The 27,383-nt window shown below is 34.7% G+C and overlaps 1 protein-coding gene across 1 annotated transcript in view; it reads left to right on the plus strand.

Annotated features, from left to right (window-relative positions):
* Window positions 1-27,383, plus strand: part of CCDC141 (coiled-coil domain containing 141) — a 55,269-nt gene that overhangs the window by 949 nt on the left and 26,937 nt on the right. Inside the window, exons 2-14 of the mRNA XM_054278131.1 lie at window positions 547-669; window positions 8,030-8,221; window positions 9,350-9,458; window positions 11,209-11,462; window positions 13,718-13,837; window positions 17,557-17,751; window positions 18,331-18,503; window positions 19,303-19,444; window positions 21,699-21,818; window positions 23,040-23,231; window positions 24,101-24,277; window positions 25,730-25,909; window positions 26,690-26,815. Coding sequence (XP_054134106.1) covers window positions 547-669; window positions 8,030-8,221; window positions 9,350-9,458; window positions 11,209-11,462; window positions 13,718-13,837; window positions 17,557-17,751; window positions 18,331-18,503; window positions 19,303-19,444; window positions 21,699-21,818; window positions 23,040-23,231; window positions 24,101-24,277; window positions 25,730-25,909; window positions 26,690-26,815 — 2,103 coding nt within the window. The remainder of the gene's footprint in view (window positions 1-546; window positions 670-8,029; window positions 8,222-9,349; window positions 9,459-11,208; window positions 11,463-13,717; window positions 13,838-17,556; window positions 17,752-18,330; window positions 18,504-19,302; window positions 19,445-21,698; window positions 21,819-23,039; window positions 23,232-24,100; window positions 24,278-25,729; window positions 25,910-26,689; window positions 26,816-27,383) is intronic.

Below are 27,383 nucleotides of genomic sequence, written 5' to 3' on the forward strand. Positions count from 1 at the left end.
CTGAACCATGACAGTGGCATCACAGTGACATCACAGCTTTAGTCCTTTATCGGCATCCTTTGGTGCCTGTCCCAAAGGCTGTTGAGTGTCCCTGCTGCTACTCGTGCAATGTCTTGTTCCATTTATTCACTGTAGAGGTACATGGGACCTATGTGGTAGAAATCAGATCTGAGGCTATAGTTTTTGCATCTCCTGTACTACATTTTTACTTCTGCCTACCCCACTCACCCACCAAATTCATTTAACTATCAGTGTCATCTTCAGCTGAAAGGTGAGATGAGTCAGAGAAAAAAATTTGGCTCATTGTGATAATTTTACTCTTCATGGACAAAATCAGTATTGGAGCACCTCCTGGGTAACACTAGTCTGTGATTTTGTTACCTGTTTCAAATTAAGTTTGTACTGTATTCTCTGTGACTTCTTTGTGTGTATGGTCCCTGTGCTCCTATGACCATGGAAAGCATGTGTGAGCTGAGAACCTGTGTGAGTGAATAATTGAAGGAAATGTTGTGTATTCTGAAGGCTGTAATTGTTTGCTTATTACAGTGTGGAAAATGGGTGAAGCTTCAGCTGGCTGAATCAACACCAAATATATTAGAAATTGGCAGCAATCAAGATGAGACTAAAAAACTACTTCAAGATCATGAATTCCTCCTGTCCAAGCTGAAGGTAAGGTGTGATAAGACCACAAAAAAAAATTCCTCAAGCCGTTACAGTTCAGGTACAATAGCTGATGGAGCCACCTGTGCCTCCTATTGCAGTGTGCTGGTTCGGTTATACTCCACATAGGAGAAAATATGTTCAGCCTTTGTCAGTGTAGCAGGTCTTCCATGGTCCTCGTGGGCTCCTTCTAATTCAGGATATTCTATAATTCTCTGGAAATTAGGCTTCTTCCCAGGAAAAATATGCTTCTGCCAGCAGCAGGAAAGACACGGGTTTTTCTCCTTTATACATTAGTGTCAAGTGAAAAAATCCTATAGCCCTCAGTAACTGCTAAATACAAAGGAATGTCAATTCTTTTTTTTAATTCTCCAATGTTGTGAAGAGTTTAATTATTTTATAACAGCTGTGAACACAACCAAGCCCCTTGTAAGTCTGAAGCAGATATACCACAAACATTTAAATTGAACCTTAATTGATGCAAATTGCATTGGGAATGATACTGTAGGATTAAAACAACTTGTCTTGATCTAGGAATATTATAGTTAAGTAACAGTCCTAAAATCAGATTTTGGCTTTCCAAAGAGCAGTGCATAGGAACAGTGGCAATTGGATGCTGAGTGACAGGCTTGCATGAAAGAACTGAATAATTTTAGGTGTGGGTGTTTCACACTGAGAGAAGTCTGAAGTCACCTAAAAAGAAATATTTTAATATTTTGATAGGATAAGTAGACTTTATATATGTAGACAAATAAATTCCTCTAACATCTTTGAAGCTATGAACAGTAACTTATCTATTTAATTTTTGGGGGGATTGCATAAACTTGAGATCTGAAAGAACAAACATGATTTGGATGGGATCAAGTATTTGATTTAATACCAATGACTGTGTGCTTCCCCAATGATTAAAAATATCCAATGAGTGTGCAGGAATTCAGTACAGCATACAGAGAATGTAGCTAATACATTGCATTGTGTAGATTTTGAAGAGTATGAAGAATAGAATTATGGAAAAACCCACCAAACACCCAAAACCAACCAAAATAGCCAAAACCTTGAGAGAGGTGGTTTTGCTTTCCTTTTTTATGCAAAGTGCCTCATCTTTATTGTCACTAATGCAATATTTGAATGTTCTTGGAACAAGCTGCTGTGTCCTGTTTGAGCAATTCAGAATTAGCTGAGCTCTTACACCCTGGTTATTTTTCTCCTAATTTTCAAAAATAAATATTAAAGAGTGGAAAAAGAAAACAGAGTAAACCCATCTTTGAAAGAAACTCCCATATTTGTAAGAAAAACCAAGTTCCAAATAACATTTTACTATCAAGTCAAATCAGATCATAAAATTTATTATGCATTAACTGTTAAAGAATGCTTGTCATCCAAATACATTAGGTACAAATACTCATTATTTCGTGGTTTATACCTGTGGTCCTTGCAAAATTCAGCATTGATTAATGAATATTCTATAAAAGAATTAAGTTCAAAATGACCACTTTTTCCTCAATAATATGAGCTGGACTGTAATGTTGTTAATAATTATTCCTGGCTGTGCATTTTTCAGCCGTGACCATTTGAGACTTATAGTAAGTTGTTAACACTTGTCAGTAATTACATAGTCTTAAGTCACCAAACTCATTTGTAAACTTTTTTTCCAAAACTTTTTTTTTTCCAAAACCAAATGTTTTTTGATTGATTTTTAGTTTTTGAAATATTGTTCACAGTAATTCTTTTCCACTTAGTATTTGATAATGAATTATACCTAGCTATGTGAAGACAGGTAAGAGGCAGTTTGAATTGTTTCCCCATTTCTTTTTTATAGTTGTAAAAAAAAAAAAAAAAAATCCTGACAGATACCCATACTTGACATGCATATGCTTAACTTTGCTGATTAGACTAACTCAATTCAAAATTAAACTTTTGTGCAGGTCAGGCAAAAATTCTTGAATAAGTAATGATTCCATCATGAAACTAATCCTGCTTAAGGCAAGAGTTTGATGATTCACATTAAATACATCTTTGGAATCAGTAGAGATGAACCTATGGACTTTTAGGAGATAATTTATGGAATAGTTGTCCATTCTGGCATTATTCCATGTTCTTCTGTAAACTCATTCTAGGTTTTGATCACCCCTTTGCTTTTTAACTTCATTATTTTAATCCTGGTATATTTATTGCAAGTTATAATCAAAATATTCTTCTGTCAGCTTAATATGTTGAAGATTCCCAGGTGTAAGTAAGGACAAAATTTGGCAGAGTGATTAGTTTACATTCAGTACTTCTGATGCTAGAGGAAAAGGAATGTAATACAGCTCAGCATTTCAGGGAATTAGTTTTGACTTAGCAATGCTGACAGGGTTAAAAGCCCAAACAAAGAGTTTGACATTTAGTAAGGCAAATGGTACTTTAAATAGCAATTGGAATAGATTTGTTGAAAGAGAAAACAGTAATTTTTAGAACAATTTTGAAGTTCTTTTAATATTCAGAATTAGAGTGAAAAAAATTGGTGTGTGGTCTTCAGGGCCATAGGAGAAAAGATATCCAAAATAATTTGCTTTGATAGAATGTACTCTAGCTTATTCATAACTGATTTACATTTGTTCCATTAAATTTAAGAATTGGGAACACCCCACTACTTAAAAAAAACTACCAGAACACAAGTTTTGAAAAGGGTTCCACTTTAAATGTTTATGGATTAGGAAACAGATGTGTTATTATTAATACAGTTGAAAGAATAAATGTTGAACAGGAAAGATTAAAACTGAGACTAAACAGAGAACATGTATTCAATGTTTACATCCAATTAAAATTCCCCTCAGTAGTCTCACCTAATAAGTTCTGATTCTAAGCCATTATATTCTGTTTCTGTTTTGCTAAATCAGACCATATCAGCAGCACCAGTTTTGTTGCAACCATCAACTACTGTGATTTCATGGAATTCTCTTTCACAATATCTGATTCATTCTTTTTTAGGTAACTTTCAGTAGGTTTATATGTTCTGGAAATATGTATATGTACATATGGATGTCTCATTTTTCATAATTTAAAAAGAAAAATTAGAAGAATCAAACTTATAAAACCTGAGACAAAATTTCCAGGAGGAAAAATTATATAAATTGCACTTTGTATAAACATTTCTCTGCCATTATCCTGTTGTTTCCAAGAGAAGATCTACTTGGAGTTAACAGGATTTCTTAGTGCTTGGGTCTCTCAATATTAAAACTCACTGGATATTCTGGGAAAAAAAAAAAAAAAGGAAAAGTGTGTGTGTGTGTCCATAAAAATGTTAAAATTCCCAATAAGGCATTCTTGGTTTGCTTCCAAAGTTCTGGTTTTTGTCATGAAAGAGACTGTGGCAGAACAGCCACAAAAGTGAAGAGAATCTAGCCCATAAACTTAAGTTTAAAACCATCATTGTTATTAATTTGACTCATGAACCTGAGGATTTCTCCTAATTGTTTTATTTACTTTAATTGACAGAGCATAAATTGCAAAATATTAATTTATATGCTAATAGCCAAGAGAGAAAAAATTAGAAAATTACATTCTTCAAAAAGCACTCATAGAATACATTCATTTTTTGCATTTGATATCTTTTAAATAAGCCTTTCAGTTATTTCAAAAATATTTTCAAAATGCTTATTTTTCAGTAATTTTTTTATGGAAGAAATTATTTGTTAATATTTTCTTAATTATTGGCAATTAGTTGTTGAGGTGCCCAGCAGTACAATTAGCAGCAAAGTCCAGCTGCATTTTTATCAAACCAGAGCTGACTTTTACAAGTTATTAAAAAAAAAAAAAAAAGGAAAAGGTAAAATGTAATAAATATATTTTTTTCATTGTTAGTTCATCTCACTCATAAATTTCAATATTTGTATGAACAAAATTCCCACCAAAATAGTATTTGTCTTGAGGTAGCTTTATAACTATTTTCAACAACTGTGTTGTATAATCTCAGCACTGCCTTTCAGTACTAACTAAAGGTTAATTTTAGCAGCATCTCAGTGCTAAGAGAATGGGAGAGTAGTTTGCACCTCTGAAAATTCCAAGTGTACAATAAGTCAGGAAAGGCAAAAAACAACTTCCCCCTCTCATTCCTTGCTCTTTTAACAGATGGAAAAGTACCCTATTAATGGACTGTGAACAAATTAATACAAAAGTTGTACTATCCAACACAAGTTACATAAAAGACTTTTCTGTCTTTGCTGCAATATCAGAGGCAAATTTACTCAGAGAAGGAGTGGGGGGAGAGGTGTGGCTGCACAGCAGCTGCATCACCAGGCAGGGAGCATTCCTGCTGCAGGCCTGGGATTGCATCCACCCAGTATCCCTTCAGTCCATCTGAACCACAGCATTGCTCCCTATAAGCCACCAGTGCTCTTCTTTTGGTGTGGTAGAATTAGACATGTCATAGATATTTAATCGAAAGTGAAATTGGTCTGTGGTTTTCAGAGCAATGCTTTTTTGGCATGATTTTACTGACAGCGGCAGAAGCTGCATGTTTGCATGAGCTCCTTTTTGACTACATGCTAGGCATTCCTTGTATTGTCAAGCCTCATTCCAGCTTCTCAGAGCCCAACGAGAACTCTACTCTTCCGGTTTTTTGTGCTCACAGGGAGTGAAACATGAGATTCCAGAAGTGTTTGAAATTATTTTAAGTCTTTACTGAAAAGCTCTGCTAAGTTCACTCAATTGATAAAAACCCCATTAAAATTCAGGGTTCAGTGAAATAGTCTGTTTTCCATAAGTCATAATTTTTAATGGAAATACATTCTTCCTCTTACTAAGTTTGCTTCTAGATCAAGAGATACAAGTTGGAAAAAAGGAAATACCAATTGTATATTAGGGAAAAAAAGTTTGACCATGAAAATGAGCTTATCCTACAACAGGTTGTGCAGAAAAGTTCTGGAATTTCCATTGTTAGGGATATTTAAGACTTCATGGGCTAAGTCCTTGAGTAACTAGAGCGAGGGGTTAGACAGATGACTTGAAGAGTCCTGTCCAAATTATTCCTTGGCTCTCTGTTGATAAAAGGGTTATATTTCAAAGATAAAAAGTAGAAAACCAGTAGTATCAGTCTACTTAATTTAAAAATAAATTATTCAGATATATAGTATATAAAAACTAACATAGTTGAGGATAATTTTCTTGAAAGTTCTCAGTAGCTAGTGGCTTTGACAGTTGTGGGAAGCATAATTCTAAACTCAAGGCAATAAAACCTTAATATCTCTCTGGCCATCTTAGGTATTTGAACCGTTTCTCAAAGAAAGAGTAGTTTCCTGTAAAATATTTCTCTCTTTTTTTTTTTTTTTAATTTGGTCTGTTGTCTCAAAATGTAACTTTTTCTGTTGCTGAGGAAACAGACAACATGACAACTCTTGTGATACTATATTAAGTTTTTTGTCGCATTACAGGAGCTATTATTTGAAGGCAATAAAATACATACCCATTTTAAATGAGTGAACCATATTAAATCCAGGCTAGAAATTAAGTTTTTTAAAAAAACTTAAATAGAATTTTTTTCTGTATTTGAAAACTTCCATTAATCAGAAGTTTTTTCTGTATTTGAAAACTTCCATTAATCAGTTCTAAACACTAGAAGACTATTATACATGAACAGTTTCATAGGGCTTTTTTTGGTCTTTTTGTAACTTTATGCATGCCAGTTTTGCATTTCAATAAATGCAGCAGTTCAGTTTGCTTTAACCTTCTAATTTTGTTTGGCTGGATTTGAAATCAGCTCATAGTAACTGAATTTTAAAAGATGCAGGAAGCATGACTGATAATCTTTGAAGAATATTCCAGTTTTCTCTGTGTCTTAGGGATTAGCTATTCCTCACAGCTAATCAATTACCAGAAAACAGAGCCTACTTGTCAGGGATAAATGGTAATTAACAACCTGTTCAGAAAAAAGGTTTCTAAAAGAAGAAAATCTACTTCTGGATCCTATACCATTTGTGTAGCATTCATCTTGCATAGTTAGGAAAGATGTAGCATTTGAAATGTCTTTTAAATATGTTGGAGCTGATTTAATATTAGGATAAAAGCATACCTAGTTTTATTTCAAAATATAAAATAGTCAGCTCTTTGAAAACTTGTCTTTGCCAAGAAATTCCACATAGAACTACTTCAGATGTCATCTGGTTTTCTACAGTTTATTCAGAGCAGCTGTGAAAGTGGTCTGGTATTTTGGTAAAATTAACCTTGTAGTGACAAGCAGCTTGGATGTAATATTCTGGGAATATTTTACCCCCCTTTTTAATATCAGCATTGTCATGACTATAATGACTTCTCATTAACTGATATTAAGATGTTAAGTTAGTAAAGAGACTATCAATATCTCATATACTCATTTAATTCCTGTTATACTTGTTACAGAGCTGATCTAGAATGTTAATAATGTTGGATGATTAATGAATGCCACTGCTTTTACTGAGTTGTTATGCATGTAACAATTTTATGCCTCATCAAGAAGGAAACATCACGGAGGCTTCTCTTAGGGTTGGTTATCAACTTTTTATCCAGTGATATATGAATGGCCATTTGAATTGCCTAATAAACATTTCTTTTCATATTCCATATTCATGTGGTAGCACCTCTAATAACAAAAAAAGTGACATTTCATTAATTCATGCTCATGATAAAACCCAAGATGGGGGCTGGGAAGAACACAGAACAAATGTTAATCAATTTTTCTGACACACTAAAGATTTGTAACATAACTGCTGGCCCATTTCCAGTTTATCTTTCTTTTGGTGAGATTAACAATAGGAATGAAACACAGAATAATTATTTTGACAATAGAGCATTATTATTTGGTGGCCAGCTTGAGCAATGCAGCAAGCTGAACTTGAAACATTACGTAACTTAGGTGAGGTTTTGAAGATGTGTTTATGTTCAAATTACTGTTATCTGGATTGCACTGTAGTCATCAGAAACTTATGAGTAAATTGCCTCACAAACTTCTAAAACTTATAATGTCCAGTAATGTAATATGATGACATATGAAAGAATCAAAATATCTGCATTGCCACCACTTCCAGGAGGACAGACCTCTGTTTATAGATATGTAAAAACATTGGAGTGTAAATATTAGAGATAACATGATAAATTCTCTTAAATCTTGTTTATATTTGAATTTTAGAAAACTATTGCCTCTTAAGTGCAGATGAAATTCAGAAGCTTGCCATAAAACATACAGAAATAGCTACACCCCTATCACTAGGAAGTGGAAATAAAATAGGAGTAGAAGGTTTGTGGCTCCTGTACAGACCCACAGTAAAGATAACCTGACACTGGTGTCAGCACAGTGTTTTGGGTTTTTTGTACAGATTTCTTATGTTTGTTTTGTTTTGGTTTATTTCCTTCTCAGGCTTTGGAAGACAAGGTATGGGACCTGCTGCAGGAAGCAGACAAGGTTGCAGAGGAGAACAAAGAGAAGAGTCAGGTTTATGATGCGATGGCAAAGACCCTTGGGGATGCATGGGATGCCCTTATCATTATGTTAGAGAAGCGACAGGCACTTCTGGAACTCACCTCAGTGTTCTTTGAAAACGCTCTGGAGGTTTGTATTATTTTCAATCATATAACTCTTAATTTGAAGCCACCCTCATCTTAGACGTACTCTGACCACTGTAATTTCAATGTGTTTTATATTGTTCATTGTATTCCTAAAGGTTGAGGCAAACAAGAAAATTAAATTAATGGGATCCTTCCTTGGGATCCTTCCTTTTCCACCTTTCAGATAGTATAGGATGAAGCTGAACGAAACGCCATATAGACTTTAAGAAATATTTTAGTCACAATGTCTCCCAAATTTGTACTTGACAGAAAATGCCAGTAAAAAGCGGAACTGGACCAAACCCTAAAATATGTATTTCAATGGCTGTGGACATTCTGCAGGATAGCTGTCATTCCTTATGATTAAAATTATTTGGCTTTGAAAGACCTTATTCTCAGATGCCTTCGCTAATGCACACTGATGATTGGTCACTGAAAGATTTACACCAAAATACCCATAAGATATTGTAACTACATAAAGCAAACTTTAGTCTAACTTGACAGTGCTTTATCTGAGACTTTGGTGTACAGAGTGATACTAGAAAAAGAAAAGCTGTGTGATCCCTGTTTACCCATTTCTCTTATGCTTATTCACTGATACACACAGGGAGTCAAAGAAGAGAGGGATTCCATACCCTGCAGGTTTTTATCCACTCTGTGTAGCCTCATGATCAATGTCCCCACATCCTGGAACACGAAGAGTTTAATAATTCTCCCTGATAAATTTGTTTCTGTCGTATGCCAGTGCCACCTATAAGTTGCAGAAGCAATTACTAACTGTCCTAAGAAGTCCAATTTCAACAATCTACTAATTATTGTGTCCTGATAATGTGTATTATACAAAGAAATTAGATTAGGCTTTTTAGGAAAGATGATTAACTGAATGGCAAACTGTAATTACAGATTGTGTCAACTAAAATCCTTCAATCAATCAATATTTGAAAGAAAAAAAAAACAACTCAGAAGGCACATAGAGGCCAGAAAGCATCTGTATCTGGCAGCCACTAAAAATGCCTTTCTCCAAGAATTTACAAATTCCCTTGAACTTTCCCAATAACACAGAGATTATTCTGTAGTTATGCAAAACAAAATTACTGTGCGCTTCTCCCTATCCTTTGTTTCCTTAATGCAGTTTGCTATTAAAATTGACCAAGTTGAAGATTTCCTGAAAAATGCACAGGAGTTCGATAATATTGACTCTTTGAGAGAACTTCTTCTGCAACAAGAGCATCATACAAAAGGTACAAACACAATTCCACTCCTGACAGCATGTGGTTTTGTGCAGATTTCTTGAGGGAATAATTTTATTCTTTCTGTATGTATATAAAAAAAAAACCAACCTTATAACAAATACACAAATATTCTGTTTGGGAAAATATAATAGTGAAATAGATTTTAGCAGACTTGATGACAGATGTGAAACTCCTGGTTTCAAGCTAGCCCTTCCATCTCACCTTCAACAACTTTCCTGCACGTACCCTTGCCCATAAAGTTTCTTTCACATGAGTTCTTTTTCTTTATTCAAGCTTTCATGTGAAGCACCTTCTACTATATTGGGGCACATTCAAATCAAAAAGAGAAAAAAGTTTTTGGAACTAATCTCATTGTGTGGCTACTTCAGGCACCTTTGCAATTCCATATGATTCGGCACTTTTTGTAAGTCTTAAGACTCTGTCTTTGTAATTTTAATCAAATTTATAAATTAAACTTGGCAGAATATCAGTCATACTTTATCTTTCACTAGTGGAGCACTAGCTAAAACAGTTTTAGCTACCTTGAACAACAGGTATTCTTCCTGGGAGGCTGAATAGAGAATCAAACTTGGATAACATTAATATGGGGTTTGGGTCTTCCAAATAGATCTTCATGGGAGCAAAGTGCTCACTGCATACCAATTTAAACTTGAAGTATCTGGCAGCAATTTACTGCTGAAAAGACAGTCTATAACTGTAAGCATCAGATGAAATTATTTGCCAGACAAAGTCTTTGCTTTGGTGGCAATAAGCCTTCCCTCAGATGGAGAAAAGTGGCTGCAATTTATTGATTTCTCATTCTACCCTAAAATAAAATAAAAATTTTGAAAGCTGATATTGGGTTATTTGATAAAAAACAGTCCTTCTGCAAGAAGGATACTCTCTATCTGCTCCAAAGAAAGATGACTGAAAATACAACCTTGGCCAAGTATTGACTCTACCAGTATCTGATAAGTAGTTAATCAGAAATGCTTATCACTCAGGAAATTTTAAAAAAAACCAAAAAAAAAAAAACCAACAAAAAAATGCACTCCAGAATGGAATAAAAAAAGTAAAAACTTATGAAATATATTTCTTTACGCACTTCTATGTGTTTTTCATTTTGGATGGACCAAAATTAAACATTTATGATTAATACCACATTTCTGGAAGGCAAGAAGTAAAATAGACAGGCTTGTTGCAGTGAGCTTAAGGAAACTAATCTCTCTTGTTAGCCCTTAGGGAATGAAGAACTAGAGGCCTCCCACTCTTCTTCTTCCCTGAGTGTTTTTTGTGAAAAGAGGGGATTTTCTGTGCTTTGTCTCACTAGTTGCATCACTAGTGAAAAACTGCAGAGGATACTGGCCCACATGGGAAGCAGGGTAGAAAATTCCACTTCAGCTTACCCACAGGTTGGGAAACCATCAAAAAGAACTCAGTTTTGAGAAAACAATGACACTTCTGGGTTTTGTTTTGATGACTCTCAGTACACCATCATATGTGTGTGTGAATATTTGTTTGTGTATACACCATTGTACTTTTGTAGGTTTACGTAAGAGCTGTCCAATTTGAAATATCTTAGCATATACATATATATATATCTTCTAAAGTAAGCATTCATGTTCATGCAATGCTTGAAAATACATTGTGCTTGTGTATGCAAATAGATATTTGAAAGATACTTGAGTAATATTTGAAATATGGTGCTAGAATCACAAAGCACCCTGGGTTTTCTCCTGATGAAATTCTGTTCTTACAGAACTTCTGGAGAAGTCATTTGCTCTTTTAAACAAAAGCCATGACCTAACTCAATTCATAGAAGAATTCAAATGTGAGGGGCCAAATGCAAATCCAGAGCTGATTCAAGGAGCCCACAGCAGCTGTTTGAAGATTGACAATCTCCTTGAGATGCTGCAGGACAGGAGGCGGCAGCTGGACAAATTCCTCAGACATCAACGCCAAGGACTGGAGCAGGTTCTGCAAATTTGTTTGTGGCACCAACAGGAGACCCAGGTAACACAAAAAATATCAAGGGAAATCACAGTATAGAAAACAACCAAGCAACTGTTATACAGTAGAAACAGAAAAGGAGCCTAAATATATTTAGTAGGCCAGTATTTCTGGGCTATTTCTGTTTGAGGAAATCCTAACTTTTGAATGTTTGATGTCAGTGGGAGTTAAGGGGATACAGAGAAAGCAGAGTCCTGAAGACATGCTCTGCCCTATTGAATCTAAGAGTGGCTTTTGGTTCTTCATGTTGCTTCTGTTTTGCTAGGCACAACTGTGTAGTCTAGTAGGACACACAACCTATGTGTTGTTTATCCCTCACTACCAGGTTATGAAGCACTGAAAATGCAACATCTCCCTTTGATCTCTAACTGGAATGTGATGATCTGATAGTCATGATTGTAACATATTTCTTTTTCAGGATTTTCAATGTGTGAAAGCATATTTATTTTACATAGATTCTTTTATGGAAGTGTCAGCAGCATATTTTCTGATATCTCCTTCATTATTGAAAATCAAAGGCAGATTGGCCTATTTTATGCATAATTACTTATCTTTGGAAGAAGAAAGTAATTATGTCAATAATTATTGACATAATTAGATATAGAAAGTATATCCAATATATAATTACATATAGAAAGTAATCTAGTCAATAATTATTGTAAACGAAAGATAAAATCTGATTCTTGAAAAACAGGAGTGATTTCAAATTTCAACCAATCAAGGAAAACCAGTCTTTTTCAAGCAGCTGTGTTAACCTTGTCTCCTTTCCCATACCTTCAGCAAAATCCCTGAAAGTGAAATTCTTTGGGTTTATTGCTTATAAAGCAAGTTAAGAATTCTCAGCCATTCCTTCAGAGCTAAGTTAGCACAATGAAATCACTCAGAGGTATTAGCTGTAGTGGAAGCCAACTGATTAAACTCGCTGTAATGGAAAGTAATATTGCCAAGTGGTAAAAGGGTGAACACTTTGCTATAACAGGGTTAAAAAGTTACTTCTTCCTTTGCCTAACTTTACAGAATTACTGGTTTGTTTTGCTAAACAGATACATGATAAAACTCCCCCAGCCCTAATTTGTAAATACATTTTTATTTCCCTTTTAGCACAGTTTTTATTGTCCACTCCATTTATTTGTTTTTTGATGAACCCATAGTAAATCTTCTGTGAAAATGTGCTTCCAGGAAAAATGTTTCAGTCAGTAAGTACATATCTGGAGGATATACTCAAGAAATGAAGGCTTGGTATTAAAATAATTTCCTTATTTCCCTGGGTCTCTTGGACTCAATGTGAACATTTTTTATGTGTAACTGAAAATACTTCCAAAATACTTTAAAGATTTTTTCATTTTTTATAATTGCTGAAATTTATTAAAAATAGCATGATTCTACATAAGCAGATAAAACAATAACAACAAAAAAATCTCTAGTGGGCTATTAAAATCTGTAGTACCTAGAGTACAGAAATTCTTAGTATGCTGACTATGATCTAAGTATAGTGGTGATTTTCCAGACTGGAAATATTGGAGGAAGTGTTCCTGATACCAATAACTAATTGTGGATACTATTTTAAAATGTGGAGCTTCACTCAGGAATTCTTGCCATGTATTGTTTACAAAGAAAATGAGAGGTACCTACAATGAATCAAGCATATATAAATGCAAGTAATTCTATGGAATTTAGAAGATTTAATTGTATACTGCATATGTTTGCAGCACATACTTGCTGAAGAGGCTTATAAGATGTAATAAATCTATAAATCTACATCAGATTATTCTACGCAACAGTATCCCATTATCTTTACTGGGTTTTCCAAGCCAGGGATGGAGAGGTTCCATTACGTCAGAAGTACTCAGATCCATAGTATTTTACTGTATGCAAGTATTTAAGTTACTCTATGTCAAGGGAGAATGTACAATATCTTTATAGTATCAAAACCCAAGCATTTATTCTATGCATGGCTATAACCTGATTCTTCTTTTACTGTGTTAATTTACAATCTGGTCATGCTTGATGAATACATTTTTTGTCTGTTTTGTCATATATATCCACTATGTGCTTACTTAGGTATTAGTCCTTTCCTTCTGCATTTGTTACAACACAAATGTAAGTATTTAAATAGAAGCATAAACATTAGGAATAAAAATGAAAGGAATGAAAATGTGAGGCTTTTTTAAAAAAAATTTAACTGCCATGTATATATTTTTTAAAATGGACAATAACTTCTCAACCTTCTCACTGATTTCCTTTTAATATTTGATTAGGTAACATCTTGGTATAAGCAAAACATCAGAGATTACTTTCAGAAGCAAAACTTAGGTTCATCACTGTTGGAAAATGAAGAGTTACTTCAGGAGCTTGAAGAAATGGAAGTCAAAGTGAAAGTAAGAAATACCATAATTGGTTTGTGAAGCAACTTTAAAAAATGTGTAGCAAAACATGAACTTGGGCATTGAACAATCATGTAAAGGAGTAGACATTTTCTAATGTACATGAGATTTATATCTCTATATGTCTAAATTATTTTAGTAATTTTACTTCTTTTAATGCAAGGCCTCCATGTTCCTCAGATTTTTTTTTCATTTAAAATTTTAAAAGCTACACATAAGTTATAAGACAAATAATCCTTGATGTTGTTTTGTAGGTTTTTCAATTTAGTGATCAAGTTCCATACTGGTAATTTACATGTAAAATCCTGTGGTGAAAAACAAAGAAAAGGAATTTTATTAGAATTTTAACAAATTTTAATGTTCATAAAGGACCAAACCCCAGCCATTTCTACCATAATTAATAGTCAGTGAACTGAGTACATGATTGGAAGAGGTATTTGTCCATTTAGTTCTTGTGATTAAAAGTAATTGAAAATGCTACTTTCATAGTTTTCAGTTTTCCAGAGAATAAATCTGTTATTCATAAAAACAAGATGAGATTAAAGAAAATGTTGCTGTAAGAAGAAAGAACCTTAGTATGAAATAAATTGCCTATATTGAGAACCCAGATGACCAAGGAGGCCTTTTCATCCAGAAACTATTCCAATAGAACTAAATGTCTTTTAAAGGATTATTGTGTTGATAGTAAGAGGCTTCTGATTGTTCACAGATCTGTTTCCTTGTAAGCTTTGTAGTTAAACATCACATGTTTGCCTGTTTGCAGAATTAACAGGTAACTGCCTCAAGACTGTCATGTAAACACAATACAATAATATTTCTATATTTCTAATGCTTCTCCAAGCATCATGTCAAAAATACTTTTTTTTTTTTTAAGGGAAGATGAGCATCTAAAGATAAATACTTCTGAACAGACCTTTGACACAAGGAAAACAAATAAACCAGTATATGAGTACACTGTGCAGTGTTTTCAGAGAGAGAGACACAACAACAGGTGTTCTGAAGCACAGCTGAATTCTAACCAAATAATCATTAATCTTCCCACATTTCATTTTCACAGGCTATTCTTGTAATTTGCTATCTGAATTAGAAATTAGGGTGTAAGGGCAGAAAGGAAAACAACATGCATTTTCATTTTGTATAATAATATTTTTCATGGTTGAGTATCTAGGAAATAACTTATAATAATAACACTTATTGCAATTCCACCTAAAAATTCATCGCCCTTATATTATGTACTAGATCATTCATATAATTTTTAATTAATTGCCTTTTTTAATGAGGTAATTTTAAAATGTTTAGCATTAAACATTTTTATTATGCATCCATGTGAATTATGATTTCGAGCATCTTATCTTCAAGCCTTCTGCATTTCTTGCTGCCAGCATATTCTAGCAGAGGGAAATGAAATTCTTGAAGGGAATAGTACTGAGCATGTTGGTTTTGCTTATGATGTGCAGAAGAGTGGCCAGGTTGAAACTATATGCTTTGAGAAAGCTATGAGTTATAGGCATTGGTTTTTGCAGCACTGAACTGCAGATGTTGAAAACAGAATAAAGGAGGTACCTGTTCCAAAGTAGCACAAATAAATCTTTTCAAGTTACGTTTCATATGTGTGCTGTAGCTCAGAGCAAAATGTTTTGTGTTGTAGATATGCAGAGCAAGTTTCATGTTGGAAAAGCAGGAATTTTTTTAAAGAAGAAATTTACAATATCTGAACTGTTTCACACAAAGTGTTTACTTACGTGTATTGTTGTGTTAGGTTGAGCAAGATAAACAGTTTCTTAAATTGTTCAGAAGCCAGCCTAAGAGGGCTTTACAGGCCTAGCATCTAATTTATGGGACTGGGCTGAGAAGAGAAAGGAGAATGATTCAATATTATTATTATTTTCTCAAGCTTGTGTCTTATGGTGAATTTCACCTTCCTAAGAGGTAAAACCCATAAAGCATTATCATTAGTTTGTAAAACTATCAAGGCCAAAAACAAACCCAAGAAATCATAACTGGGGAAAAAAGCCCTCAACCCTTGCAGACTTTAAAAGAATCCTCCTGCACCCATTCCTGCAGGGACTTTCCCAGTTCCCCCCACCCCAAGATTTGAGAGAAGAGGCACATTTAGGAGCTCATGTTCCAATAAGGGTGTGCTGGCACTGGTTACCTGCTTGCTGTTTCATTTCTATGCAGTTTGGAGGTGCTCGACATGGTAAAGAAGAACTGCTAGCACCACTTTGTGGCCAAATAATTTTTAACATATCTCAGCAATTTTCTGGGGGGTGACAGACTGAATTATTTTTGCTCTTTCTGCTAGTTGATTTTACCAGCTCACTGTTAAATACGATGCTACAGCCATTCACTGAACAATGTGAATTGCACAAAAGACACATCATATAGTAATGGTCATAGCAGCTCACAATCCCTTGTGGTTTTATTAGTGCCCACTACTCCTTTTGTTATTTGATTATAATAATATAATATGATTATATTGGTAGTTATACTGCAATGTAGTTCCTGAAGGTGAAAGCCTTTAATGTGTCAGAGCAATTCACAAGCATCTCCTGGTAAATTGGAAAGTCAATGTAAGAGTAGGCTGTGTGTTCCTTTCAAGGGAAATGAGTAAGAAATATGTTAGTGCTGACAGGCAGATTGTTATGAATTTAGCATGTTGAAGTCTGAAGAACAGAAGAAGCTAACTAAGATTTTTCCATGATTTTTTAATGTCCTGTTGATGGAAAGCCTAAGCTTTTTATGTGTAGAAACATTTCCTTATAAATAGAAAGCTGAAAATTAGGTTGTCACTAGCTATTTTATAGAAAATTTAACCAAGTTTGAGGAATGTATAAACAGGATAGCAAATGAATCTAACCAAATTTAATACCCTCAGAGAATATGCAAGGTTATAATATTTGTGGAATGTTTTAAAATATAAATTACTATAATAAATTGGGTTTTTGATCTTGTGTGAAAACTTAGAGAAGAGCCTTGCCTCAATATAAACAAGGCAGTGTTTAATATCTGCTTTTAGAACACCTAAAAGCTGCTGTTGAGCATCTTGTACCAAAAAAAATTTATTAATTTTGTTACAATGAAATACTCTTACATGGAATAATTTCAATGTAAGTTGATTCATTTTCTTATAATTATAATGCTAATCTGTGTAATTCTCACTGCCTCTAGAAAGGTTCATGATCAGATAAGACAGAGATATTTTTTGAGTGGACTTAAGATTTTGTGTAGGAAATCAAGGAAACTGTGCAATGGAGAATGCCAAGGATGATGGCACAACCTGCTCTAAGGGAGGGTCATTTGATTGAAGTTATAACCAGACATCTCTTAGCAGAAACTCTCTCACTGCAAGCTGCTATTATCTAGGCAATATTTTGATTTCTTCTTGATTAAAGAGGTGGGCTGAAGGGCTGTTTGTCTTAAGAGTGTGGTCTTACCAGGAGGTTTCTTGTCTTTGTTATCCTGATCATTTTTCCCAGCAGACACCTTAGTAACTGCTGCTCCTGCCTGTGAAACTGTCAGAGAATGTAGAATGCCATTGCTGGAAACTAAAACCATGATTTGCTGGGAAGACCCTCCTAGCAGAAAAACTGCATTAAATAATGATATCTTTCATGCCTATAACAGTACTCATTTTCCAATGCTTATATTATTACTACGCAGCATATTATTTTTCTATGTGTAATTGACTAAAGTGGAATTTTTCCCACTAGGAATGGAATTACACTGTGGAACAATTGGAAGGTGAAGCATTTAGGATCTTGCTTTCAGAGGACTATACAGAAAAAGAACATCTAAAGCTTTCAAATCAGAAAATCTCTCTGCTGCAAGAAGAAGTGTGCTTCCATATGGAAGAACGGAAAGCCCTTCTGCAAGAGGCCAATGACTTTTTTCATGCTGCTGGCAAGGTAGGTGAGAAGCCAAGTGTGTAATAATAACCTGACAACGAAATTATTAGTGTGCTCTTGAAGGCTGGTGGATGTGGGATTATGCAAACAGATGGCTAAACAATTTGAAGTGGGAAATTACACATCCAGTTACCCCTTTCATGTGAATTTTTGCCTCAAACTTCTATCCAGAATGGCAAATCCATTCAAAAATGTACTCTCTTTTTTATTTCCTTTAAGTATATTGAGCACTTGGTTTCAAAATAAGGTATTTGGTAATTATTTTTTGCCAAGAAGTGGGCAATAAGTTTGTTTTCTGGGGCCACCAGAAACAATGCCTATTCTTGCAGTGGTCTCCAGAGGAGCTAATTATAATCAGTATTATTAATAATGCAACCATTTTTCCAGAAATCTTTCAGTTAGAAGACTACTTTAAAAAGTTTATATTTTAGGGTGTCCAAAGACCAAACGGTCTTCTTGTATTTTTTTCAGGTATATTTTTTTTGAGATCATTTATAGAAGTCTTGAAAACAGATAATTTCCAAGGATAGTTCCAACAACACAAATATTGATAACATATGCATTTCTTTTTCTCTTCAGGTACTTGATGGTCTTGAAAGTATTGAGAATTACCATAAAATCTCTATTTCAGAAGGCTTACATTTACCTATATTGACACTGAAGTATAAGGAATTGCAGGAAGCAATTAAAGGTTGTACAGCAACTACCATGCAGAAGGGACGAACTTTAGTTAACAAAGCAGATTCTCACAGGTATTAACATAAGTTTCTGATGAAGCTAAAGTAATGAAAAAACTTATTTTTAACATGTCACTTTTACAAAAATTCTTATGATGGATATAATTTTAAGTGAGGAATAACTTGATGGGTAGAGAGTGGGGGTAAATATCAAAACTTCAGTTCTTAATTGTATGAGGTGTCTTCTTTGCAATATAAAGAGGAATGCCTCAAGTATTCAGGTTCTGAATTGTTTCCCTGATATTATGGTTTAAGTTATAATGCATGCCACTGTTTTGTAAATTGGTGGGGGGTTTTTCTCCTATTAAAACAACACCCTTAAGGAGAGGTTGATTTAGAATGCATATGGCATTCTTTTTTCAGCTACTGTAAAAAACACTGAAATATTTTAGAGTCCAAAGAAAACATTCCTTTTAGGGTAGAACTGGCATGCCATATATTTCCTCTTTTAAGCTCTTCCATTTGTCATTTTAGTTTTAGATAGTGTAGCTAGAGTAAAAAGGGAAATGAGCTATTTCTCAGTGAATCAGACTATGAGTCTTGTGATTAATGTATCTGTCTTGTGAATCTACTTTAGGCACTGGTGACAAATTATTTGTTTGGAAATTTCATTTCTGTGTTTTACTAATTATTATTTTATTTGGATTAATTTTAATATTTTTCTTGGTTATTTTTCTTTTAAGAGTAACAGTATAAAATTCGTAAGTTACTCATCCTACAAATCAACAGAATCAGTAATAATTGTAAATCATAATAATCCTCTATGTGGAGCAAAAAAAGATAAATAAATGACAGTTCTACTTTTCTATTTTAGTTCTTGGGTGGCAGGAATTCAGAAAATGATGGAATATGTTCAAAAAAAAGTAGATCAATTAAACAGCCAATGTCCAGATTATGAAGAATTTACTTTGAAGAAACAACAATGGATTGCCTCACTTGAAGATCATCTGAGTAAGGTACATCATAGATTCATAGAATGGTTTGGGTTGAAAGGGACCTTAAAGAACATCTCGTTCCAACCCATTTGCCATGGGCGAGGACACCTTCCTCTAGACCATGTGGCCCAAAGCCCCATCAGCCTGGCCTTGGATGCTTCTAGGGACAGGCAGCCACAGCTTCCCTGGGCAACCTGTGCCAGTATCTTACCACCCTCATAGTGATGAATTTCTTCTGTGTATCTAATCTAGACTTGCCTTGTTTAAGTTTGAAGCCATTATCCCTTGTTCTGTCCCTCCAAGTCACCCTTGAGCTTTCTTATAGGCCCCTTTAGGTACTGCAAGTGTTTCCTATAAAGTCTTCCCAAAGTCTCCTGCTCTCCAGGCTGAACAACTGCAGTCTCTCAGGCTGTCACCATAGGAGAGGTGCTCCAGCATTCTGATCATCTTTGTGATGGTTATTATCATCATTGTAGCACGTCTTCTTAGGGCATTCATGAATAGTCCATTGTATTTCCGTAATTTAACTATAGTGAATATTGAAGTTGAATCAAATAATAAGAAGTTTTTTAGAGAGAGCACAGTTGTACTTAAAATGCTGAATGCTCTTATCAACACAAAGGAACCAAAAGCTGTTCTGAAAAAAATGAGCCATTTCCACAAGAACATTTTACCAGTGATGTTCAATTAAGCATGGATTTGCTTGGATAATGAACAATTATAATTTGTTCTTTTGGAAAAGAAGCGAGCAATCAGTCCTGTCACCCGTAAGCAGGTTTCATATACTGCTTCTGTCTTTTGTTTTATGCGGCTGAAGATAAAAATGAAAGTGTGGCAAAAATTGAGGTTTAATAAGCATGGTGATTGAACCACAGCAATTTTTCAGTAAATCTGAAGGAGACTAGATTCTATTCACTATAAAAATTCCTTTTGTTAATTAGGGTATTGATGCATCAAGGACATGACAGCCTTCTTTAAATGGTTGAATGTCATATAGTACTACAGACCTTTTAAATTACTTGTCAAAAATGGAATGGACAAATAGCTCCTAAATAAGTTTCCATGTGTAAATACAAATTAAAAAAATATAGTCTTTTAGCAAGGTTCATATGAAGGAAACCAAGAGCATAGATGAGAAAAGTAAATCAAATTTAATGACTGAATTATTAAGTCTGCAATCTGATATTTTGTATTTGCATAATGATTATAATGAACCATTATCGATCAAATGTGAATTTAATTTGCTGCAAATTGGCCCTCTTCCAGACCATTTATGTGTGTAGAAATGATGTCACTATCATGTTGTGAATCTTCACTTACAAGTTAAATTATGAAGGTAATTTTTACTTAAAATATAAACCTTAATTTGAACATAAGGTTTCAGTGTGCCGTATTCTAATCACTTTGTTCCCAGCCTTGCATTAGAGAATATTGTGTCATTGCAGTGAAGAGTGCTTATTGCTATATTGCTACCAAGCAATTCACTTTTAATACCCACTCTCTAAAGCAAAGTATCCCAAGGAATCTGGTGCCAAATTCAATTGTGCTTCAGCCTCATATAATAAAGTTGGAACCTCAATAAGCTGCCAGTTCTTAAGAAAAATGTTAAATGTAAATTCACATGTCTAATAATAACCAAGTGTGTTGTGTCTGGTGTCATCTTCCTGTCCTCTTCATAATGTGTTTTGTTATTATAGTGCATACATAATATCTTAGTGACAGTGGAAGGGAATTCTGTATATGTACCTGCACAAAAATAGGTCTCTTGCCCTGTCAGAGAAGCTTTAAATGCACTTTCTGGAAAAATCCTGGAACAGAATCAAAGTATTTCTGCCAGGGCTATAATAGCAAGATTAAAATGCAGTTGTGCCATATTGAAATCACAAGTCTCAGATATTTAGGGTAAAGGAAAGCACTGTCAGTAAAATGAGAGCAAACAAGAAGGGTTTTTGATCATGCCTGTCGAAGAAATAGCAGAGTTGTCTTCTTTTATATTGTAATTCCCATCTTTCTCTGAGTATACATGACATTAAATTTCCACATTTTCTTAATTTCTTCTCTCCATCCCACCATTTGGGGTTGAGGAGTATGTGTGAGCAACTGTGTGGCACAGTTGTCATTTGGGTTTAAACCACGACGTTATGCCTAGAAACATAATCTACGCACCAACAGAAAAGTGTTACCTCATTTTTTTTCTATATAAAGTGATATTTTATGCTGGTTTTTGAAGTCTACTTATATAAATTAACCATGTGAATAATACTTTCAAATAAAGGTGTCGCAATCAATTAAAAAGCTCGCCCCGATGCTCGCAGTTGGAATGGAGATTGGCTCGTATTTGTGTGAGTCAGAAAGAGTTTTGAACAAGCACCTTGAACTGGCTAAACAAACAAAGGTAAAAAAAAACTTTCAATAATGTTAAGTGCTTTCAGAAACAAATGCTTCCTGTATGTAATTCTAAATAAGGTGAGAGGCTGAGAGTTTCTTGTAAAGGAAATAGGTCTATGGTTTGTTTTAAAACTATAGTTAATGAACAAAAAGATAACGTTACAGTCATCAAATCACTGTTTTTCTTCACTGTCTCTATCTCACTGTGTGATTTGCAGGATCCTCGTACCAACTCTCAATAGAAAGACTCTTCAAATGTGGATTGCTACTCCTACATGAGGCACCAGGTTTAATAATTGTCTAGACAGCCAGAGTCAGAGAAAAACCTTCTTGTGGTTCATTGTGCCAAAGATAAGGGATGAACTGGCAAAAAGAAACAAGTAGTTTCCATTTAGAGAGGCTGTGAAGGGGGCTGTAAAGAGCTCCAATGGTCGTATTGGGAGTGCAGCCATTTGGTGAGAGCCCTGCAGCACTCAGCTCTGTCACACGTGAGGCAATTTTTAAGTCACATCCAGGGCCTTTCCCACTCCCATAGCAGCCCTGCACTATCTGGATGGGGGTTAAAACCACTTGAATCCCTTCCATAGCCTCGGCATAGGTGCATATTTCAGCCTAAGCTGAACAACATGGCAGTGTGTATTTTAGGAGTATCCTATGTATTTTCAGTACTTAAAATTCCATTTCTCCTGCAGAGCTCTTTTTTGCAGCAGGCAACAGCTTACGGGGTCCAAGGGATGGATCTGTACGGTACCTGTGGAAATAAAATTCACTTTAAAACAATTCTGGAGAGCACATTGTAAAAATATTAAAACCTCAGCAGATAAGCAAGAGCATATTTTTGTTCCTCAAGACTTTATAATAGTTTTAAGTGTCTTTTCTGCCAAATTTTGCATGTCAAGGTGTTACTTTTGTTTGCTGCAGTGTATACTTTGCCCTGACAGATATATATATATGAATACACTCTTATAACTATACACCGCTTCTAACTATTCCTTCTGGAAACTGTAATATCCTAGATTTCAAAATAGCTATTTCAATAACTACACCTATCATTTTAGGAAAGAAATGGATATTTCTGTGATTTAGTTTCCATTTTGAGCTCTTCTTCAAACAAGTAATTAAATTATACATAAAAAAGCAATCCTAATGAAAATTAACAATGTAATATCAATATTTACAAGTCCTTTCCAGTCATTATACATTTTTTTCTATGTTTTTACCTTCAAAGGAAACTTCATGTGAACTGAAAGCAGCTGAGGGAATCATCAAAAATATGGAAGAGTTGGAACCTGAGCAGGTGGCGGCTTTTTCTAGCAGAGCTGACTTTCTGAATAAAGAGCTGAAAAAAATTGAAAAAAATATTAGTTCAAAGCTAGAAATTCTAGAAACTTATGTGGCCTTTTTACAGTCAGCTGTAGAGGTATGGAATACTTATTTATTCTCTGACTAGACTGTAAAAATCTTACAATTGAAAAATTTCCATCCATTGTAGGAAGGATTGTAATTGATTTAGATTTTCCTCCTCTGCATATGTGCACTCTCATTATATACATGATAAAAATGCTTCCATATAGGTATTCTGAATATCAAATTTCCTGATTTGCTTCGTATAACTTTTGAAAATGTCCTGATGTGCTCATAGGGATCTTTGTTGCTGTCTTACACTACTTCCACTGACATGATAATTCTTATGATTGTATTAAAAAATGAAATAAAAACCAGCTCTAGCTCAAATCATAATCAATTCAATACCAAAATAATTTTGTTAGCTGTGCTAATGGTGTCCAGGACAGTTAATTTTCATTTTGATTTGGATTCCATTTTAAGATTCTCCAATATGGTAGCTGTTCTTTAATATTTAGAAAGAAATTAAGGATGGAATGGAACCTGTCAGATAAAATTAGCCATAGGATTTATTTATGGGATGATAAACTACAAAAAATATTGTATTACATCTCCTTCTGATTATTGCTAACTTCAGTTACTTCATATTAAGCAGATCAGTGAAAATCAGTGCATTGATATACTGGTAAATAAAATCCATGTAAGAATATGTGATAGAAATTGAGCTAATTGCTGCCATCTGTCTGTTTGCCATCTACTGGTTGGCAAGTTATTTAAAACTACTTTTTTATTTGGTGTTTGTAAATACTTTAGGGACTCATAGATCTTAAAATTAAGAGAAGATTCAGAAGGGACTATTCAAATTTATCATATCTCTGTAACTTCTGATTATAGCACCTCAAGTTTTGGTTTGTTTTTTGTTATTAATTTAACATCTTTCTATAGGTGAATGATGATATTAAAAATCTGAAGGAATTCTATAATTCAAAACCCCTACCAACAAGCAGAGAGACTGAAAGTAAAATTCAAATAGAGTCAGCTAATATTCAGTGGCAAAATACTATAAAGAAGACTTTTTCCACCGAAAATATGGGTTGCTGTTTTCTTAATTTAGTACATGTGGTGAGTATGTGAGTGTGATCTGATAAACCATTTTGAATATTTTATACTTGACTTGCCTATCATGTATCCCATCCTCGTTCTATGCCTAATGGATTGTGTACCAAGTTTTAAAGGGGCTAATATATACTGCTGATATATACTTTCAGAAGAAGAAGGTATTTGAGTGCTTATGGTAAAATTAAAAGTTTTGTGGTTAGCAATGACAGAGCTCTTACTGACCCAGTCCATGCATAAAAATGTAATACATGCTCCTATCTATTTGTTTCATGTTGGTAAACAGCATATACTCAAGCACAATATTAAGTTCATTTTACTTCCACTAAGAGGCAGGGAGTCTTTACTGACTGAGTGCATGGATTCTTGTAAAGAAATGGATGTTGGAGCTACTTCCTTGCAAACAGTCTTTCCCAGTGTCTTTACATTCTGTCCAACAGCTACACTGCCTAGGTATCCCTGTTAAATTTTCCAACAGCACTTCATGAGGCGATTGTTGGAGCTGTGCAATCATTCCCTAAGCTACACCTCCTCAAGTAATCCAAATTAATGAGGTCAGCCTGAATACCCAGCTGTTCTTTCTGCTTTTATAGGACACAGTAGGGAGCAGTTAGACATTAAGCTGTGAAGGGGAGGTGATGTTGGTAAACTACAGCAGGATACAGGTGAATTGGAAAAGCCAGCTGAGGGAGGGAAGGTGCTCAGGCTGTTAGTGTGGCTGCAGGGTGTGTCCCTGCTCGGTGCTGCCAAGCAAAGGTAAGACAGTCACAGTAATGGCAAAGTCACTTAAAACCTTCTCACATCTTCAGACATTACCTCCCTAAACACCTGGATATGTGTTGTCACATATTTTCTACTACTCTGTTCCTACGATATTACCAGATTGTAGCTTTTAAATATCTGGAAGATATGGGTCATACTAGTAATTTACAAAAAACAACTTCTGGGAAAATGGCATTACCCAGTTTTCTGATATTTCTCATAGAGGTTCTACTGAAAAGAGGTAAAAATATCAAATATTCAAATACTAAACAATTTAACCCTCCTGTGCTTCAGTGCTGCTTTGTTTATCAACACAAAGGGGTGGTCTTTTCTTCACCTACTTTGTTTTCTAGTTGCTATTTATTCTCCAAAAGGTCGTTTTGGGTAGTTGTGTTTAGTCAGAAATTCATTTATTCTGTCTGAGTGTGAAACAGACATCAGATGGCAATAATTCAGTCATTACTGACCTGTTCTATGCTTTAAACTTCAGCTTTATATACGTTGTCACTTTAAAAATTCTGTAAATCTGTGCCTATTTCTAGACAATATTAAAGGAAAAGTGTATTTAAGGGTATACATTTTTTTAAAGTTACACTAGGATAGTTGAGGTTTTATTAAGCTTTATTTAAAATTATGAGGTTTCAATTGTATGGTATAAAAATATGTGTGGAAAAAATGTATTTGTTTATTTGCCAGGTAAATGAGAGGTTAATATTAGAAGTAGAAAAATCAATAAAAGTAACAGAAGATATCATTATTAACCTGAATAAAGAAAGGAAGGAGCTGACTGATCTTTGGGCAATCTGGAATTTTAAAATTACTCAAATAAAACCCATCAAGCAACAATGCCAGATATTTAAAGAACAACTAAAAATCGTAAGTAAAATAGCTATCAAGAAAGCAACTGTGGCAAATGTTTCTAGATTGTTATTAGCTTGTCTGTGGCTCTCTCATCAACTATTATAGGTATTATTTAGTAAAGAGTGATGATCAGTAAGAAATTATTCTTGTTCACAGTCTGTTCTCTGTTATGTCAGTCAGTCAGCAGGAACCATTAAATGTTTTTGATTTTTTTTCCCTTCCTCAAATCCATTGAAGTCTAAGTCTCCATTTCCAATTCTAAGTTTTAATGGAGTTTAATCAATGCTTTAGCAGCAGTGATTTTTAAATTCTTTTTAAAAGCACCATTTTTTTGAGACTGAAGAGCTGCTAAACCAAACTGTGTCCTAACTGTTACTAAACTGAAGTCCAACCAGGTTCATGCTGAAAGAGGATTGAAACCTTCTTGGCACAGGATGTGCAGTGTTCCTTAAAAGAAACACTAGCTGGGCTGGTAGCAGAACCAGAAACACCACTTAGGCTTGTAGCTGCTGAATCTGTAGTGCAACTCAGCAGTACACCAGCACATCTGTTATCACAGAAATCCTGTGTCTGTGCTCCTGCAGTCCTGGCGTCCGAGTCGCTTTTTCATGCTGTCCTAAAGACATCTTATCACCCTTGTCACTCAGAAGGTTTGCAACACAGAGGCTTTACTGATAGCATTTGGGTGCCTGGTTTGAGGAAGGTTTTGTTACAAATTTAGCTTTGACTTTAAATTTTGGGGTTTTTAAAAATTTATTGCAGTGAGAAGTGCTCAGCTTTTTGATTCTCTTTTAGACTACCCGTGGATTAGTGATTCTTCAAGAGGCCCTCCAGCTTGCAGTACCAGTTGACCTTGGAAGCGACCTTTTAATTGTTTTGGAACTACAGAAAAAGCTGAACCAAATGAAACCACACTATGAGGTGAGAAATCAAGCTAGTGGAGTGAAGAGTACATCAAAATCTCTTTTTGGTCCCATGTAGATCCATATCCTCATTGATGCCAGACACTCTGTCTGGGGTTGAAGTGTTTTATGTTTTACAATGGTTTTCCAGGAGGAAGTGTTTGTGTGTGCTCATAATGTAGGGGCAAAGAGATTTTGCCTTCAGTGTTCAGAGAATGTCTTGTGCTGTGTTAGTTGTGTATTCAAGGGACACACAAGCACTGGGGTGGTGAAGTACGAGGAGAGCATCAGCTCCAGCCTTTTGAATTTAAAGCAGATCAGAGGCTGAGGTACATCATATGGCCTTTCTACCTCCTGTGTGAATACTGTCTCTGGGTTTGAGCAATTAACTCTGCCATTACCCTTTAATTATGTTTGACTCGTTTTCATGCGAGGCTGGGTGATAGCTGAGATTTGTACCTACCAAAAAGTACCGAATGTAGTGTTTTAAAGGGCAGGGCATTGACTTCTCCCCAAGGCAATTTACCACTGTTAGGTGGTTATTTCATCAAATGTAAAGGAAAAATTGCAGTGTTTGTGCACATTAA

Source organism: Melozone crissalis, unplaced genomic scaffold (assembly GCF_028551555.1).
Source record: "Melozone crissalis strain CALT ecotype California unplaced genomic scaffold, PUWL_Pcris_2 ptg000023l_1, whole genome shotgun sequence".
Taxonomy (NCBI): domain Eukaryota; kingdom Metazoa; phylum Chordata; class Aves; order Passeriformes; family Passerellidae; genus Melozone; species Melozone crissalis.